We start from the raw sequence: 16127 nt of genomic DNA on the forward strand, positions 1-16127 counted from the left end.
CCGACCAGTGGTGACCATTTTAATAATGAAATCATCCTTTTTAATTGACCTAAACCCTACCACTGAGGATATTTTTCCATCCCAACAGCCCTTCTTAATGGTGAGGATATGTGAGTCTAGGGATGCCCATGATGCCTTGGTCCTTTTGTACCAGATGCCTGCCATTTGCTAAATGCCAGAGAACAATAGCTCTGCCCTTCCTTCCTTCTTTAATGCTGTAGCTAAAAAGGAAAAAAAAAATGATCGTTTACTTACATGGCTTATTAACCAAAAAGAAAGACGACTATTTCCACAGAACTGAGAACAAATGTGATGGCTTGTGATGTATGAAGATTTCAAGGAAAAAACAAACCAAAAACAAAACCAAACCAGGAATAATGTGATGCAGAAGGTAGAGAGTTATCCTGGCCCAAACCAAGATTTTTATTTTGCTTTCTGATGAAACTATATCCAAAAGAGAATGAAAAGCGCACCGTCTCTTCTCAATCAACCCCTTCCCTCTGTCCCTGAGTATGGCACCACCCAGAGAGAAAAAAATTTTGCTACTGGGAAGAAAACTCCAAGAAAATTTACAGACAATGACGTTTGCTCTACTATGTTTTGGAGATTCTTCTTAATATTTTGACTTTTTATTTCTTTTCAATTTCTACTAAAGGACTTGCAATCTGACAGGCTTGGAGATTAAAGTTAATAAATAATATTAAATTATAAACCAATCTGAAATGGACCTAGTTCAAGTCATTAAGGATTCAATTATTGGGTCAAGTTAGAAGAACACGTCAAAATACCATTTTACCCAATAGCAATAGAAAAGAAACACATGGAGAGATTTCTAAGTCAGGCTACTTGAAAGATTTTCCAAGTGTTCTTTTAGGAAGTTGGTTCAAACTGTACGTCAACATTCACTTTCAGCTAGTCAGGTAGGTACTAACTTCAGGATTTTTAACCAAATATATGTACCACTGACACCATTAGATAAAATACGTTTATTTACATTTATTGGAAACTTTTAGAGGCCATAAATTAAAGCCAGTACCAACTCTAGTAAGGAGAGGATAACCAAAAATAGCATATTTCTCTTCTTTAAAAATTATTATTAAATTCAAACTGGATACTTTGCCTGGAGGCTGAAATTGACAGCTACCCTCATCTTGTTAAAAATGCATGTAAGTGTTACAAGATGTGTTGGAGGTATCACAGCATCAAACTAAGCCTTTTTAGAAAGACTGGAAGAAAACCGAAAGATTAGTAAACTTCATTATATAATTCACTGTTATTTAATGCCATGCTTGTGTACCATGTAAAATCATTTCAAACACTAAATCGTGGTCCCAAACCCATACTGAGGGAAACAACGAGTTCTTCTCCAAAATGATAAAGGTGTGCACTTGGGTCATCCTCAGCACAGGTCTTGTCTTAAAAAGTACAAGACCCCAGCATTCAGACAAGGTATTCACAGCTTTCTCTTCCAAAAATGACAACTCACGAGGAAAAGGGGAAGAGAAATGAGTCATCATCTCAAACCTGAGCAACATAAGAAATGACATTTTCCACATTTTATCCAAATTGCTACTTAAACAAATGAGATTGATGTAGGCACACAGAGAAGAATGAGGAGTATTAAGGAAGATAAAGAGGTGGCCGGACACTTATTTTCTATAACTAAAAGAAATCAATGAAAATAATGAATAGCCTTTGAAAGTAAAAAGTCACTGTGGAGAATGTGAATTTCACTTAGGAATGAGAAACCTACTCAGTCCGAAAGGTAATATTTGATAAGCTTTTTCTGCCTGTAACCATGTTCCCCCATTTAAAAACAAAAACAAAACAACAACAACAAAAACTACCAACTTAGGACAGCAGGTAGCACTTACTGGTAGTGAACCCAGGATGGCCCAAGAGTTTTCTTGAATTGAGCAAGTCCTACGATATCAATATAAATGAGCTCAACAATCCTGTCTCCTACAGTTGGACAGCCAGATCGGTTTCCTACAACCTTCTTCATTATCCTTGAAAAAGGACAGGAAAGAGAAAAAAAAAAAAGAAAATAATAATTTATTTCAAGATACAACACTTGGCAACATTAATAGGCAAACAGACAACCCAAGAATGTTGTTGGGGAGGACTGCGTGGTTGGTCTCAATGTGCTGCCTATCCAAATTCTGCCCACCCATCAAGGCCTATCCAGAGCCCAGATTCAGATTCCGGCAAAAGTAAATGGTGGCCTGTGTACACACACACACACACACACACACACACACACACACACACACACAGACTTTGAAACCAAGGAAGAGCTGGGTCTGAATCTATCTCTACCACCTAGCTCCACTAGCAGCCATGAGATCTTAGACAAGTCACTAACCTCTCTGGTCTTTCCTCCTCATGGGAAACAAACAAAACAACCAACCCACAAAACAGGATTTGTGACAGAAAAGATAATAAGATAGCAACCTGTGAGGGATTCTTCAGGTGCTTAAATGAGGTATTAAAAAGAAAAGTGCCTAATGTGTCCCAGATACTCAGTGGCTATTGCTTTCCCCCATAGAACTTGTTCTCCTTACTCCAGCCCCTACTGACCTCCTAAAGGTCTTCAATTTCTAGCTGCTACAATATAAACTTCTATACTGTCTTGTGCTGTTTCCTAATTTTTCCTATGTCAGATTTTCCCTTCTGACTATTACATAACTGGCATTGTGATTTACAGTTTTTCATTACCCTTCCTTCCATCCACCCATATCCCCACCCAACCATACAAACCCCCCTCCTTGCACCCACAGGGAGCCAACATACTTGATCGTACACCAACTTCACACGCAGGAATAAAAACTACTCACTGAACCACACTGCCATTCACCCAGAAATCGGTCCTCGCTGATGCCTTTTATCCCTGCCCACACCCCATAACCATCCTTCACCAAAGTCTGGCCATCCTACTTCGAAGGACGAGTCCTAGAAGCAGGACTCTGCTCTGTAGCTCCTTACTGCCACTCCTTCAGGTACCCTCCTCCTCCTCTCATCTGACCCTCTGAAATTACCAGGTTCTGTATAACCAATTCCTTCCCAAGAATTTAAAAGTATTTCTACACAAAGCCGAAGAGTAAATACTTTCACCTTTGCAGGCTACATGTCTTCTGTCTCAACTATGTAACTCTGCCCTTAGAGAACAAAAGCAGTCATAGGCAATCCATCCACAATGGGTGTGGCTGTGTTCCCGAGGGAGATTCATAACAAAAACACACAGAAGACTGCATCTGCCCCACGGTGCCAGCATGTGTGGACTCCTGGTCGACCCTGTCTTCAGTGGTTCCCAAACTTGTCTGCATACTGGTATTATCTGCAGGCATTGAGATTCTCATGACTGTGTCCTATCCCAAAGGTTGTGATTTAATTAGTCTGGGATATGGTCTGGGCACTGGGAGGCCACAAAGATCCCCAGGTGATTCTAATGTGCAGGCATATTCAGGAACCACTGCTTTATGTTGCTTCCACAATTATCTTCTTAAATAAAACACACCTGGTTCTGTCACCAGTGCTTGAAGCACTCTGTAGACTTCTTGACCAACAAATTAAGTCTCTGCCTGGTAGACCCTTAATATGCCTTTTCTGACCTCCCTAGGGAGCACTTGCCCCTAGAGTTCCCACAGTTTTCCATTTATTCACCCACTCACTCAGTCCTTGACTCATCTCTTCACTGATTTGCTCGGTAACTATTCACGAGCACTCACTGGGTGCTAGGCACTATTCTAGGTGCCACATACACCATGGTGAGCAATAGTCACTGCTTCTGTACTCCCTTGGCTTACATTCTAGCATCCATGCCTCAATTAGTACTAATCACATTGCAATTAGTGTAATTATTACACAATGTATTAGCTGTAATTACCAAAAGATTGGCATTTCCTTGAACACATGCTGGTCATCTCTGTATATACCATAGCAAGAACCAGTGCCCAGAAAGTACTGAGAATGACTGCTGAATGCATGGATGGCTCGGCTTCACGGGCTATGTACACCATGTGTTTTAAAGCAAGCAGGAGGCAGCATGCTGAAGGGACATGCGTAGCGTTTAGGGGTTCAGAAGACCTCAGGTTTATCTAGATCCAAAAGGAGCAATTTAGTAAAGAGGCAGCATGCTGAAGGGACATGCGTAGCGTTTAGGGGTTCAGAAGACCTCGGGTTTATCTAGATCCAAAAGGAGCAATTTAGTAAAGTGGTCAGGAGCACAGGATTTGAGGTCAGACAGGGGTAGAGCTCCAGTCCTGGCTCTCGCATGTTTTCCATGTGTTCTTAAACAACTCAGTTTCCTCATCTTTAAAATGCAGAAAGCAATAGCACTTACTTCCAAGTTTGCATAAATAGTACGTAAAATGCTCAGTATCTGATGCATGGTAGGTGTTCAACAGATGCTAGCTGTTTATAGTCACCATCAATACTGTGGTTATCCTAACTGTTAACGCTCCTATTTTAACTAATGCCCTGATCACAGTTTTAGCATACAGAAATCTTTTTAAAAAATGACAGTTGATATTTTTGCTTTCATCTCAACACTGCCACCCATCAGGTGTGCGGGCCTTGGCCGTAACACAAGAGACCTCTCTGGGCATCAATGTTGTGGACAATAAAGTAGGAGCGGGGTGGGGGACATATTTTAACGCCCTTCCATCTCTAGAATGTTCACTTGAGGTATTTCTTCTGGAACATTTGGCATACTGCAACATGATAACTTGGCTGCTGGGAAGAAAGTCTCCATGGGCAGTTATCCAAAAGGAGAGGGGGTGCGAGAAGCATTCCTGCCTAGCCAGCTGTGTCAATCTATAAGAGATTAAGAGAGGGCTAGAGCCAGAAGCAGATTTCAGGGAAATAGAAAAGCCAGGTAGAGTTAACAGACTCCGACTGGGAAGTTGGCCTTACTGAAAGAGGATTGGATCAGGGCTTTCAAGAAACTCATTTTATCCAAATTAAATTATAAACAGGAACCTGCCCTATTTTAAGATTTGGAAGGCCTGATATTAAGTAGGGAATGGTATGAATTTCAGCAAGAGACAGGGAATTAGGAAAGTCAATAATGTTTTGTGCTGCACATGTTGGAAGCACCTGTAATAGCAAAGAATAAGCTCCTTAGTTTGAATTTTCTGGCATTCATAGATGAAGCCTCTGGAGCCTGCAGCTACAATGAAAACATATTATCCTTTTCACAGTGTATGTGTTTAGCTCCTGAAAATAATCTTCTTATCTCCTGTTTAGTGAATTATCACTTTCATTTTCCTCCACAAGAAATTACACACTAATAGAGGGCTTTAAGAGTTTACAATTTCTTTTTTGTATTCTGATTTTAAAATTGAAAAGTAATCTCCTTACTCCTTGAGCTCAGCCAGTGAAGCTGAAATCCTAATGTCATGGCCCAGTAAGTACAGAGATGTAATTAAATCACTCCACTGAACTAATTCACCAAGAGGGCCACCACTGAAAGCTGTCTCCGCTATCTTAAATCCAGATTCCTTAGTCAGGAGTCCCAGGTGAACGAGGACCTGAAAAAAAAAAAAACACATAAAAACAAAGGAGAGGCATATATTGATTCCCACTGAACCAAGTACAAACTCCACAGTAACACACCAAAAGCAACCAACCAATTCTAAAGTGATGTTTACGTTCTAATGAAACCTCAACATGGCGTAAGATTTTTCTAGAAGGGACAAAAAAATGGAAGGAAATGAAATTCACTACTGCCCCCTTTGTGACTGTGAACGTGACATACGGACAATCTGTTTTTAAAAAGCAGGATACATTTGGGAAATCAGAATTAAAGGAGTGTAAGCCAGGGCAATAAAATATCATTTAACAATATTGGGTTTTTCCCCCACAGCTGGAATATTTTTAAGGTTTTAATGTAAAAAAATTTCAAACATATCCAAAATCAGACATGATAATGCAGTCAATTCCAATGTACTCACACATAAATTTCACAATTACTAACTCAGTGTCTTAATGTACACTCATTTTCTTCCAACCCCTCTAGCTTATGTTGAAGCAAATCCTAAAGATCCTGTCCTTTCACCTGCAAATACTTCAGTTTGTATTTCTAAAAGAAACAGACCTTCAGTTAAAAAACATAACCATACCACTACCACCCCTAAAATAGCTATTAATTTCTTAATATCAGTCAATATCCGGTTAGTGTCTACACTTCCTCAACTGTTCCTTTTTTCAAGCGCAGTTGTTGCAGTCAGAAGTCAAATAAAGTGCATAAACTATAATTGCCTCATTTATTTCTTAGGCTTCTTTAACCCCATCCTTTAGAGGTGGGGAGAGTTTTAATTTATTTGTCAAAGAGACAAGGTTGTATTTCCAGTAGAGTCTCTCACACTTCGGGATTTGCTGATTATATAGAACAGATTCTTCTACCCCTTGTATTTATAGTAAATTAGTAATTAGATCCACAGGCATGATTCAATTCATATTTGATATTTTTGGCGACACTACTTCCTAGGTAGTACTGTGTGCTTCCACTAATGGGAACAACGTCTGGGATCTCTGGTGATGTTAGCAGCTACTGGTCACTAACTAGATGCGTTCATCCGTTAGGGTTGCAAAATGGTGATATTTTATTATTCCTTCTACATTTATTAGCTGTAATGCTTCTATAAAGAGAAACTATCCCCCTTCCTCCACAATCAACTATTCGATTCGGCTCTGCTGAAGTACAGGCTGACGTAGAAAAAGCTCGGTAAGTATTTGACTCTTGCCATTTATGTTTTCAAAATAACAAATTTGTTCATTAGCCTACTCTGATGACCATCAATGAGGCTTTTTAAAGGTATCATTATAAAATCATAGATAAAAGTATATTAGATGCATTTCAATAAGCTGTAGTTATTATCCTTATGGCTCACCAAATTGTCCTATCTTGCCAACGGGAGGCCATTCAAATTGGCTTGTAAGTTCTTCTGACACAATTCTAGGAGTCTTTGAGAGTTTCTTTGCTCTCCAGTATGACAGATGTTCCCAGCTCATCATGTACAACTTTGGTCTCAGACCTTGACCAACATTCTTCCAAGAACCTCTTAGACCATTTAGTGGAAATGGCATCTAAAGATCAAGGTCTGCTGCTTAAGGGGACTCTAGTTAGTCACTGTCTGTAGCCCTTTTCAGTGGACGTAGCTGGAAATTTATTTCTCCTCCAGGATAAAACCAATCATAAATTCACATGGGTCCTTCCCATTCAAGCTCAGGATCAGAGTAGCTTTGCATAACATTACCAATCTTACAGATGTTATTTCCTCTCTCCCACACGGAAAATCCCACTTCTTGAGAATACTAACAGAAGTACTTTGCTTTATTCCAATATGCAGAAGGGATTCAGAATGAGCATCTCTACACCACCACCTACTAAGTGTAAACTTAGCAAAACTCAGTAAAACTTCTTTGAAGCTATTTTGCAGGGTTTTTTTTGTCCTTTGTGATATACAGTCAGAAATGCTGAACTGTCTGTGTTCTAGTCACTAAAAAGTGTAGTTCTTTGTGTGTTTACTGTAAAACTGGATATGTAGTCAGCTCATGTCTCATTTTCTTTGTAATTTTTAGATACTGTTTTTTTGTAATTCAATTTTGTTTACACTATGTCAAGTGATTCTAGTATGAAATCTACAAAGATATATTTAGTTAAGTCTAGTGTCTACACCCGTTGCCTCCATGCTATTCCCCCTTCCCCCATTTTTAAGTGTGCAGTGGCATTAAGTACATCCACAATGCGATGCAACTAGTGCCACTGTCCATCTTTTTTATCTTTAATTTCATAGTTTATCCTTCTATTTTTAAAAATATGAGCAAGCATATATTTATATTATATATACATCGTGTGTGTACATGTACATATCTTTATATATACATGTAGGTATATAAAAATATAAAATTCTCTCTTCCTTTTAAAAATAATGTTCACTGTTCTCCATCTAGTATTTATTGACCTAACAATATATCCTAGAGATTATTGCATAGGATTACGTAAAAATACTGTATTTCTTCTTACAACCCACCTGCATTTTTGACCTCATACTCTTCTACAGAGGACTATCTGGGGCCTGAACATTTGGACCTGCTGTTTCATAAACTCAAGGGATTTAGCAAAACGGAATCACTAAACTGTGACTTGGGGTTTTGCAAGTTCATCATCCTTATTTCCTTTCTTTGAGGATATCAAATTAGTCAAATTAGGAACACCGAAGTAATTTTAAATTAAGTTTTAGACATGGGTACTAAAGATCGCGTAATTTGCTCTGTTGTTTGTCATCCGAACAGTTACTCTAAAGCCAAGGCCATTTAACCTACAACCATAGAGTATAAAACCTTTCAGGCTCAGGGTTATTCCCAGAGGTTTTCTAAGCAAATCCTCATGAACTTCAAACAAATTGGCCCCAGTTTAATTGATAGTATCTCTCCCTCAAGAACATAAGCAGAAGCACCAACTCAACATAGCGGCAATGGAACTCATCAGTTGCCCAAAGCCCAGAACTGACAAATGCCACAACCAGGAGATTGCCGTGATGACATAACAACAAGTTTTCCTCTGGGTAAAGCCAAGAGGGTTAAGTTTCCCGATGCCACAGGGACAGTCAGAATGGTTCAAAGGAAAATCTCACAGGCAGATAGTCTGCTTGGCTTCCCCCATGAAACATGTGTGCTGGTCCCTGCTAAGCAGGATTACTGTAATTGGGGAAAGGAAAGCCCAAAAAAGGCTGTACAAGAGACTGAGCAGACTCCCCCTGAGGGAGTATCATTTGAGACATGACATTTCTCTTAGTCTTGTTTCCAAGCAAAATCGAATTTTAAAAGAAAACTGGCATCTAACTGAACTGAATTCATCAGAAACTCACTTTCTTCCGCTTTCTCTTTTCAAGATTCTGCTTTTCTGCCAGAGACTTGATTGCTTGGATCCACGCATCAGCCATTCGCCGGATCCGGAGTCTCATCCACCGGAATTCTTCATGCTTTTTCATCATGCTGTAGAGAATATTAAAATCCGTACGAATTTCCGCCTAGAAACAGAAATTTAATAAAAATGAACAGAAGATAAAAAGTCAGAAGGCATAATGGTTGTCATGATGTGACATCTGAAAACTTGAAAGAGCTAGTCAATTAAATACAAGGCTTCCAAAGTGAGGCTTGTCTGTTGCACAGCTTTACTTCAAGGCCCCAGGATTACAAATTAAAGTAAAGGCCCCTGACTGCTGATCTGCTGTAAGGGACATCATTAAAAAATCAGAAATTGAGAAAGGCCTAGCACAGTCATTGCAAAGCCCTGAGTTACATTAAAATGCCTTTTTTTGTTTGTTTGTTTACAATGAGTACGCTCAATGTACCTGGAAATTCTCTGCACCCGAATTTATTGCCACTTGGATCTACTGCAAGGGAGCAGCCTCCTGGAAAAAGTCAAGGCAATTCCTAACAGGCTGCTGGCATTGTGTAGGGTGCCAAAAAGCCCTCGTCTTCCCAAAAAGTTAAGCAGGGAAATAAATGTTCATCTTCTAGCTTTGTCCCAATCTCGAACAAATAAAAGTTTACCATTACTTAAGGAATTTAAAAGCCAGAAATAACCATTTTTCTACCATAACTGAATAAAAATTAAAACTCAGGCCGGAATAATTTAAAAGCCAGGAAGAACCTTTTTGCAATGTAGCTGGGTACAACCAGTGATCGGAATAATAGAAAAATAGTAGCACTCCTATTTATTCCTCGTAACATTTAGAACCTAACTCCACCCCTCAGCAGTCACGCACTTTGTTCTCAACACTTACCTGATCCCTCCTTGACCCAACCTTCTCCCAAGATTCCCATGGCCTATAGCACGGGTCAGCACACGGGCTGGGGGACCAGAACATCCAAGCTGCCTGTTCTGGTATAGAAAGTTCCGGGGGAACATGGCCACACCTGCTCATTTACATCCTGTCTACGGCTGCCCTGTACACTCAAGGTCAGAAGTGAGCAGTTCCAACAGAGACCTTACAGCCTGGCTTGGAAAGATGAAGATATTCACTATCTGGCCTTTTACAGAAAAGGGCTGCTGACCCTTAGTCTAAAGAATAAAGACATAAGCTTTTAGTGTGGCACAGAAAACCTTTCACGGTCCCTACTGATCTTTCCCATCTCATCTTCCACCAAAGCTCATCCAACACTCTATGGCCTTGTCCACTGAACTGTGCTCTACTCCCTGAAAACACTAAGCTCTGGTACGGGCACCTTTCCCCCGCACATCAGACACACCTTTCTCTCCTTCAGCTGCTATGAACTCACTCATCGTTTGAAATTTGGCTCCAGGGTCATTGTCTCTTTGTAACCTCTCCTGACCCCTACAGCTGAGATCACTGCTTTCTCATTCGTTTCCAGCAGCCCATAGCTCAGCTTCTACATGGGTATGGTCACGATTTTCACCCATCACCCTCATGAGACCGAAGAGCGCCTCTGCGTCTGGCACCCGGTCTTCTTCCTCTCAGGAGCCTATCACTCAGGATCCCTCAGAGAACTGCTTGAGGAACAGACACTACTGGTTAACTAATTCTAATTCCATCACCCAAATTTCCACAGGCCTGCGGAGAGAAGTTCTTCAGTCTACCGTGATTTCAGCTTACCGAGGGCATGGCTAGCTGACCCCGCAGGTATCCCTCGGCATCAGAACCAAATCACAAGCCTAGTTTCCAAAGATCACTCACCAGTGAATTATGATCAGCTTCTTCATAGGGATTTTTTGCTCTCCAAGGTAAATGAGGACACCAGTTTTCAACCTGAAAAATACATGAGAGACACTCAGTCTCCTGGTTCATCTGTAAACCACGTAATGTCCGTAGTAAGCACCAAGCACCATTCCTGGCACACGATGAGCATGGCATTTAAGGAGGTTGTTACTATTAGACTTTCATGCTTTCAGCAAGCAGCACCGACGCAGGCGATCTCTCACATGGAACAACAATAGCAAAGGTCTCAAGGAGCCCACAATTATACTTTCTATCTGTCCTTCAAAGTACTTCACAGTGACTGACTCCTTCATCTGGTAAGCCTCATTCGTCTACACCAGACGGGTGGGGGGGGGCGTTTCACAGCAGAAAGGTAAAGGACGGAGAATGCAGGGGAATGAGAAGGGAAGGACAGGCATGATCAGTTATCTGCTGTAGCATGTCTGGAAAGGAAACCACGTAGCATTTGAGCCACAGAGCTCAATCACTTATCTCGGAATTAGGAAAGCAGCTGATCGTTTAGGGCTAATTGATCAAGGCTTTCCCTCATTTTCTGGCTGTTCACTTCACACTATCTCATCTCAAGGAAGAAGATGGTAAAAAAACTATTGGAGAAAGAGATAAAAGGAAAAAGGAAAAAAAAAACCCTCAGTAATCTTGCGAGAGCTGCTCTAGAAGATGGATTGTTCTGTCAATGCACAGAAGTTTAGAGAGTTGGGGAAAGAGGAAAATGCCCAATTTTACAGGAATTACTTCAAAAAGGTTACCGAAGAAAATGAGGCAAAGTTCACAATTTCCAATAAAAGAAGAAGACTGCAGCGACAAATATTGCTGGCCTCTTTGTTAAAACTGGCCATACGGTGCAAAGGTGGCATATCCCTTGTGCACACATATGTGATGAGAGTATTAAAGATGGCTAAGGAACAGTCATCGAAAATATCTTTTTCTGCAATATTTCTCCGGCTAGGTGGACCCACGGAAATCCATGAAGCAAGTGGGCGGGGGACATCCTCGGAGGGCCGCTGAGAAGGCAGGCACAGGCAGGGCTGCGGCCTTCTCTGCCACGAATACAGATTCCATCGAGATGGTTTGCCCTCCAGCTCTGGGTGCGTTTTCAAACACACACAGCAGTTTCCCTCATCTAGAAATTGCTCTTAATGCAAGGTGATTTTGACTATGACCAAAATAACTGCATGATTTGCATAAAGCCATCTGCCACTGCAAATGATGGGAAAGCAGTAAGTGGAGGGCACAAAGCTTGAGGGAGGGTGGAATCCCTGGATAGGAAGAGAGCAATATATTCTCTCCTTTCTTTTTTTTCTTGTGGAGTAAAATTAGACTTTACCGTATTTGTGAATGACTTCAGAGACTCAAAAGGACTCCCCAGGAGGAAAGCTGAAATGGTTTCTACTCATAAAAAACGAAAATACTAACTTGTCTTGGATGCTGTGTCTAATTACGGAGACCTTGCAGCAATATCACTGTGAGAAGCAATATCTGGGGCTCCACACATGTGAGAAATGAGGGAAAACCAGCGGAAAAGCAGCCTACAAGCAGATGAAGCCTCAGCTGGCCCCAGCAGCAGTGCAAACATCTGTACCTTGGAATCTTAGGCCAGCGTGAATTATTTACTTCAAATTAAATTCTTGCAAATGGACTAAATAAAACATTGCTATAAGGCATACTTATAACATGAAGGCTTCCAATGGACTGCAGCTTAGCATTTCCCACTGTGAGACCTTCAACCCCACACAAAACGGACGAGGAGGAGAGAGCGAGCGGGGTACAGATCTGAAATCAGCCTCACACTAAATTAAGTAACGACATGTTCACAGCCACACGTCAGGATAAAGAATTTCCTGACAAATAGCCTAATAGGGAGAGATGAAACAAGACTGCACATAAAGAAAGTCAACCAAATGGAAAGACATGGGTGAGATGAGATATTGACAAAGAAAAGTACATTCCCTCCTCGCTCTTCTGCCCTCAAAAGAACCTCCCCAAATTCACTCAGATGAAAATACTGTCCGAGGGGATCTTCTAAAATAGGACTTCCCTACAGAATACTCAGGACTTTAATTCCTCTTTGAAAGTGATCATTTATCTCAGTTCTTGTTACTCTAAATCACTAGGTAATACTTTGCAAGGCTTCAAGGGCATCGCTGAAAGTACAGAAAACAGAGTCAGTGCATTTTAGCTTTTTAGCAAGAAATTTTCCTGCTATATATTCACTCGTAATGGAGGAAAAACCAATTATGAACATCTTTGACACCGAATGAAGATGGTGGGTTTTTAAGGTTGCTGTTTTTGTACACAGTGATAGGATGAGTGGCTAACAAAATAATTAAATTATACATAAACCAATTTCTCCATGGAAGGGGGGGGAAACTAAACCATTTTTTTCCTGAAACCTCAGAGGACTACCAAGATTGGAAGAAAGCCAGTACTGGCAATAACTCCAAGTACTGAAACCAACAGCCCTCAAATGAGCAACATTTTCCTAAATAAGAACATCATGAATAACACTCAGGGAAAGTCTTGCTCAAAGGCTAATAACTCAACTTCCTAATCCCTAATTTTGTTTTCTGCCTGATTCACGCAGGGCAATTTAATGAGTCCAAACCCCCAGCACAGCATCCTCCCAAGAAAGCTGGACCCTAGAATGAGCCCACTGCCTTCCTGCTCTGGAAGCTCTTCTAGTTCAAATTATTCTTACCATCTCTTCTCTGCTTCTTAGAACCCTCATGGTCTACATTGACCTGTAGCCTTCCTATGCCCACATCTTCGGCCACGCTTTTCCAGCTGTGACCCCTGGTGCTCTCCCTGGGACAGGATTTTGTATCTGCCCCCGGGGGTGGGGAGAAGGCACCATGGATGTGGCTCTGGACCCTCCCACTATCCACTCTCACCCTTGCCCTGCTTCTGGGAGCTGGGGAGCCCTGCCTCAAGACCTCTGCCAGGGAAGGAACCGGAGAGCCTTCAAATAATCCACAAATCACCATATAACGTCTAAGCACTGAAAACCACCTGAGTTCATGGCAACAGGCACACAACAATCAATAGAGGAGCCAAACCATGACTCAAACAACCTTTGATTTGAAGGCAAAACCACTTTCCCAGACCCATCTTTTTAGCACACTATCCTGAGGTCACAAACTGAAGAGGCAGGAAAAACAGAAAAAGACCAGCCAAGCTAGAACTTTGGAACATTAACACATATTCCATGGAGAGAGACCTATAAATCACCTTTCCAGAATAAAGAGATATAAAATTAAACCAATTTGGTTTTTGACATGCCTCCTCCCAATGATTTAAACTTCTTTCATCTGAGAAGGTTTTGCAGCTTAATCATGAGCAATGTGAGTCAAAACAAAGTCCCTACACAACTCATGTAGGTCACACTTACTCGCAAGGTCTGTAGAATGGACAATTCATTATATTTAAGAAAAAAGAAACCACTGGTAGATACACATACAGCTCCAGTTAGAATTTAAAGAGGGCAAAGAAGTAATCAAATTAAAGCAAAAACTAGTAGGAGATTTAACATATACATGCACGAATTTATGTGTAACTGGTATAACTTTAGAGTAACGTTCTATTCTTCTGAAAGAATAACGATCAGGCATTGTTATGGCCTCTTCTCTCGTGATTAATGTGAAGTGTTTGGCTCTAATGGATCACTGACACATAGAATTTCATGCTGTATTTTTCAGATAGTAAGTGCCATGAAAAGTAAATGAGAAAAATGCATAAGAAAGGTGAGCTTATCTTTGGATGACGGTGTTATGGGTGCTTTTCATTTTCTTTTTTATGCTAATTTGCCCAATAAGATTTTTTACAACAAACGTTTAATAGAATAATTTCTAAAGGAGTTACCTTATATAAGCAGACAGTCACTTACTGAAGATTTACAGTAAGTCAGGATCTCTGGGAAAAAAACAAATAAGCTTGCATGTATTACATCATTTAATCCCCTGAAGGGCCATGTGACATGGGTACCATCACCAGGTGACATGTGAGGAAGTAAGGGCTCTACGGGGATGGGAACTTGCCAAGGTAAGCTCACCAGTGAGCTGAAGGGCTGGGTGACACTTGGGGTCTATCACTCTTCTGACCAGAACACGTTACGGTGTCCCTTAAAGGACAAGCTTAGTGGTGGACAGCCAGCTGCTGAGTGGGGAAAGAGCACTGAATTTGGAATCACCCAAAATGGACTCTGTGCCCAGCTCTACCAACAACCAGGCATATAAACTTAAACTATTTGCTTTCAAGTTTTCCCATTTAGCAAATGAAGGCGTTGGCTCAGATGACCTTTTTTTTTTTTTCTTTAAGACTTTATTTTTTTTGAGAGAGAGACAGAGAGAGAGAGAGAGAGAGAGAACAGGGGGAGAGGCAGAGGGAAAGGGAGAAACAGGCTTCCCTCTGAGCAGGAAGCCCGATGCGGGGCTTGATCCCAGGACCCTGAGATCATGACCTGAGCCAAAGGTGGACACTTAACCAACTAAGCCACCCAGGTGCCCCTTGGCCAACCTCTCAATAACCCTATTATACTCTAAGATCTGAAAAAGATAATTCTACATCATCCTATCCAGGCTAGCTGGTTATATATCAAAAGGATATAGTTGACTATGTATCTATTCATTTAATACACTGACTAGTCATATGAATATGTATAAACACATACCTACGTGTGTTTGTATACAAATACACACGTGTATTTGTCATGCTGATGACAGAGCAAATGAAGTTACTCATGAAGGTATATGCATTAAAAAAAAAAAAAAAGTTTTCTCTACCCCACTCCATACCCCGCCTACTCCCCTTTCTCAAGTCTCAAAAAGCCAATGCAAATGGTAAAAGTGAATCACTAAGTGATTCAGCTCTCTAGATTGGTCCTCTGCATCAAACACCTGAGCTAATTAATATTTTGGCCAAATCACTTGTTAGGAAATGGGCAGGGTGAGGGAGACTAAAGATACAAATAAAAGCTACACTGTACTAGGAACCAAGCACTAGAATAAGGACTTTACCCACATAACCTCACTTGGTCTTCAAACAATCCCCTGGGAAAGGCCACTTATCATGCCAGATGAAGACACGGCACAAGGAGGACCCACAGCTGACAACTGATGTGCCATCTGTCCCATCCTCGAGCCCCCGCGCTTAATCACCACGTGATGTGCACGAACCGAGACCTTTATGTCCTGCAGTCCCGCCAGCACAGTCCACTCTTCAATGTTAGACTATAACTGCCTAAATCGTCTATAGAAAATCCTTCAAAACAAGTTTGCTCTGCTCCTACTGTGTGGCAGTGCTGTAAGGGCAATGAAAGCAGTAAGAACTCCCTGCTGGCAACTCCTGCCCCCAACGTCTGTTCTGTGCAGCAAGAGTGATTGTTTT

General features: G+C 41.1%; 1 protein-coding gene across 2 annotated transcripts in view; it reads right to left on the reverse strand.

The window, feature by feature from the left end:
* MGAT5 (alpha-1,6-mannosylglycoprotein 6-beta-N-acetylglucosaminyltransferase) overlaps window positions 1-16127 on the reverse strand; it is a 325022-nt gene that overhangs the window by 113607 nt on the left and 195288 nt on the right. For both annotated transcript variants that reach the window (XM_040645552.1, XM_040645556.1), the window contains 4 exons: window positions 10707-10778; window positions 8874-9035; window positions 5362-5531; window positions 1875-2009 (listed from right to left, as the gene is read on the reverse strand). In XM_040645552.1, coding sequence (XP_040501486.1) covers window positions 1875-2009; window positions 5362-5531; window positions 8874-9035; window positions 10707-10778 — 539 coding nt within the window. The remainder of the gene's footprint in view (window positions 1-1874; window positions 2010-5361; window positions 5532-8873; window positions 9036-10706; window positions 10779-16127) is intronic.

Source organism: Ursus maritimus, unplaced genomic scaffold, assembly GCF_017311325.1.
Source record: "Ursus maritimus isolate PB19 unplaced genomic scaffold, ASM1731132v1 scaffold_1, whole genome shotgun sequence".
Classification (NCBI taxonomy): domain Eukaryota; kingdom Metazoa; phylum Chordata; class Mammalia; order Carnivora; family Ursidae; genus Ursus; species Ursus maritimus.